Source organism: Cetorhinus maximus, unplaced genomic scaffold, assembly GCF_964194155.1.
Source record: "Cetorhinus maximus unplaced genomic scaffold, sCetMax3.hap1.1 HAP1_SCAFFOLD_392, whole genome shotgun sequence".
NCBI lineage: Eukaryota > Metazoa > Chordata > Chondrichthyes > Lamniformes > Cetorhinidae > Cetorhinus > Cetorhinus maximus.
In genome coordinates this window covers 95011-97209 of record NW_027596338.1, presented here as the reverse complement: position 1 = coordinate 97209, position 2199 = coordinate 95011, and the positions used below count along the sequence as shown (strand labels likewise).

Below are 2199 nucleotides of genomic sequence, written 5' to 3'. Positions count from 1 at the left end.
GAGGATCCATGGCTCTGGGGCTGGTGTGGCTCCTTTACTGTGGATCAGAACCCATGTCCACCCATTGCTCCGTTTCACCTCTGTTCTCTCTGCTATTGTCTAACTTCCTCTCCCTCTAATAATGGGTGTATTTTGACCTTGTTTAACATTTTACTGGCACTTCTGCAGACTTTACTTTCACAACCTATCTTTGTGTTTTTGTGGATTCTCTCTCGCTCTTTTTTTTCTGATTTAAATCAATTTCACAGGGTATTAAGGGGAGGATTTGCAGTCGGGCAACTCAAACCAAACATCACATCAGAATCTGATGGAGTCGTCCAATTTATCATAACCTGAATATCATCAGAATTTAGACATGGAAGGAAAAAGCACTGTTCACAGTGGAGAGAAACCATACACATGTTCTGTTTGTGGACGAGGCTTCAATCGATCATCTGACCTGTCAAAACATAAATGCAGTTACAATAGGGAGAAGCCGTGGAAATGTGGGGACTGTGGGAAGGGATTCAATTGCCCATCTGACCTGGAAACACATCGGCGTATTCATACTGGGGAGAGGCCGTTCACCTGCTCTGAATGTGGGAAGGGATTCACCACCTCATCCCACCTGCTGACTCACCAGCGAGTTCACACTGGAGAGAGGCCGTTCAGCTGCTCCGTGTGTGGGAAGGGATTCACTCAGTCAACCCATCTGCTGACACACAAGCGTACTCACACTGGGGAGAGGCCATTCACCTGCTCTGTATGTGGGAAGGGATTCAGTGATTCATCCAACCTGTTGATACATCAGCGATTTCACACTGGGGAGAGACCTTTCACCTGCTCCAAGTGTGGGAAGGGATTTGCCCAGTCATCCCATGTGCTGAGACATGAGCGAGTTCACACCGAGGAGAGACCTTTTAAATGCCCAGACTGTGGGAAGTACTATAAGGGTTCCGGGGAACTGATGTGCCATCAACGTGTTCACACTGGGGAGAGACCATTCAGGTGTTCTCACTGCGGGACTGGGTTCAGGGAATCATCTCATCTCATTGTACACCAGCGCACTCATACTGGAGAGAGGCGGTTCTCATGCTCCGAGTGTGGGAGGAGATTCAATCATGCATGCACCCTTCTGAGACACCAGCAAGTTCACACTGGGGAGAGGCCGTTCACCTGTTCCATGTGTGGGAAGAGGTTTGGTAGGTCATCCACTCTGCTGAGACACCAGCAAGTTCACAAGTAACCACAGTTATTGGATTTTGCTGTTAATCACATCCCAGACAGAGCCATGTTCATGGGGTCTGTTTTTGCTGATGTCAAACTCTAGCCCAGTTATGGTGGTGAATATTCAGGATAAAAGTCAAATAAATCAGCTTTGTGTTAAATATAGTGTTTCAGCTCTTTTTAATAACTAACATAAGTTGGTTCTTTTTGAAGTGCTCTCCCTCTCCCCTGTCTCCTTCATCATCATCTCCAGCAACAAGTGGGTGGAGGTCATGGAGCTTCTTTGTCACTAAGATTGAGACAATCCAATCAGCTCCCACCGCCGCTTCCCTCCCTTCCACTCGCTCATCGGACCAAAATGCCTGTAAAGTTGCCCCTTGTCTGAGCCCTAAAATCACATTTTTCTCTATTTTTCCCCTATGTCACCTCATGCTTTCAGAGCTCATCTTGCCCCTGAGACCAGCCTCCTCTCTCGATCCTAGCACCACTAAACTGCTGATCACCTAACTTGCCCATGTTCACTGATATTGTTCGTGATTCTCTGTCCTTGGATACCGGGATTAAAAGAACATAGGAGTGGGCCATTTGGCCCCACAGAGCCTGCTCTGCCAGTCAATAAGATCAGGGCTGATCTGACTGTCGCCTCAACTCCACTTTCCTGCCTATCCCCCCATAACCCTGGACTCCTTGGTAGATCAAACATCTTGTCTAATACAGCAGTGAATATATTCAATGACCCAGCCTCCACTGCTCTCTGGGGAAGAGAATTCCAATGATTCATTATCCTGTGAGGGAAGAAATTCCACCTCATCTCAGCCTTCAATGTGAGACCCCTTATTCTGAAACTGTGCCCCCTAGTTCTAGATTCACCCAAGAGCGGAAACATCCTCTCAGCATCCTCCCTATCAAGCCACCAGCAGTATCTTCTATGTTTCATTAAGATCATCTCTCATTCTTCTCAACTCCAATGGAATCAGATCCAACCTATTAATG

General features: G+C 47.2%; 1 protein-coding gene across 1 annotated transcript; it reads left to right on the top strand.

Moving 5' to 3' along the window:
* Positions 1 to 262: 262 nt before the first annotated feature.
* On the top strand, positions 263 to 1454 carry LOC144673592 (uncharacterized). The gene has a single exon (XM_078535343.1). The coding sequence runs from the start codon at positions 356 to 358 to the stop codon at positions 1223 to 1225; it is 870 nt and encodes a 289-aa protein (XP_078391469.1). The 5' UTR covers positions 263 to 355; the 3' UTR covers positions 1226 to 1454.
* Positions 1455 to 2199: the final 745 nt, after the last annotated feature.

What these genes read in the sequence shown, in the direction of transcription:
- LOC144673592 (XM_078535343.1), top strand. Translation starts at nt 356, where the DNA reads ATGGAAGGAAAAAGCACTGTTCACAGTGGAGAGAAACCATACACATGT.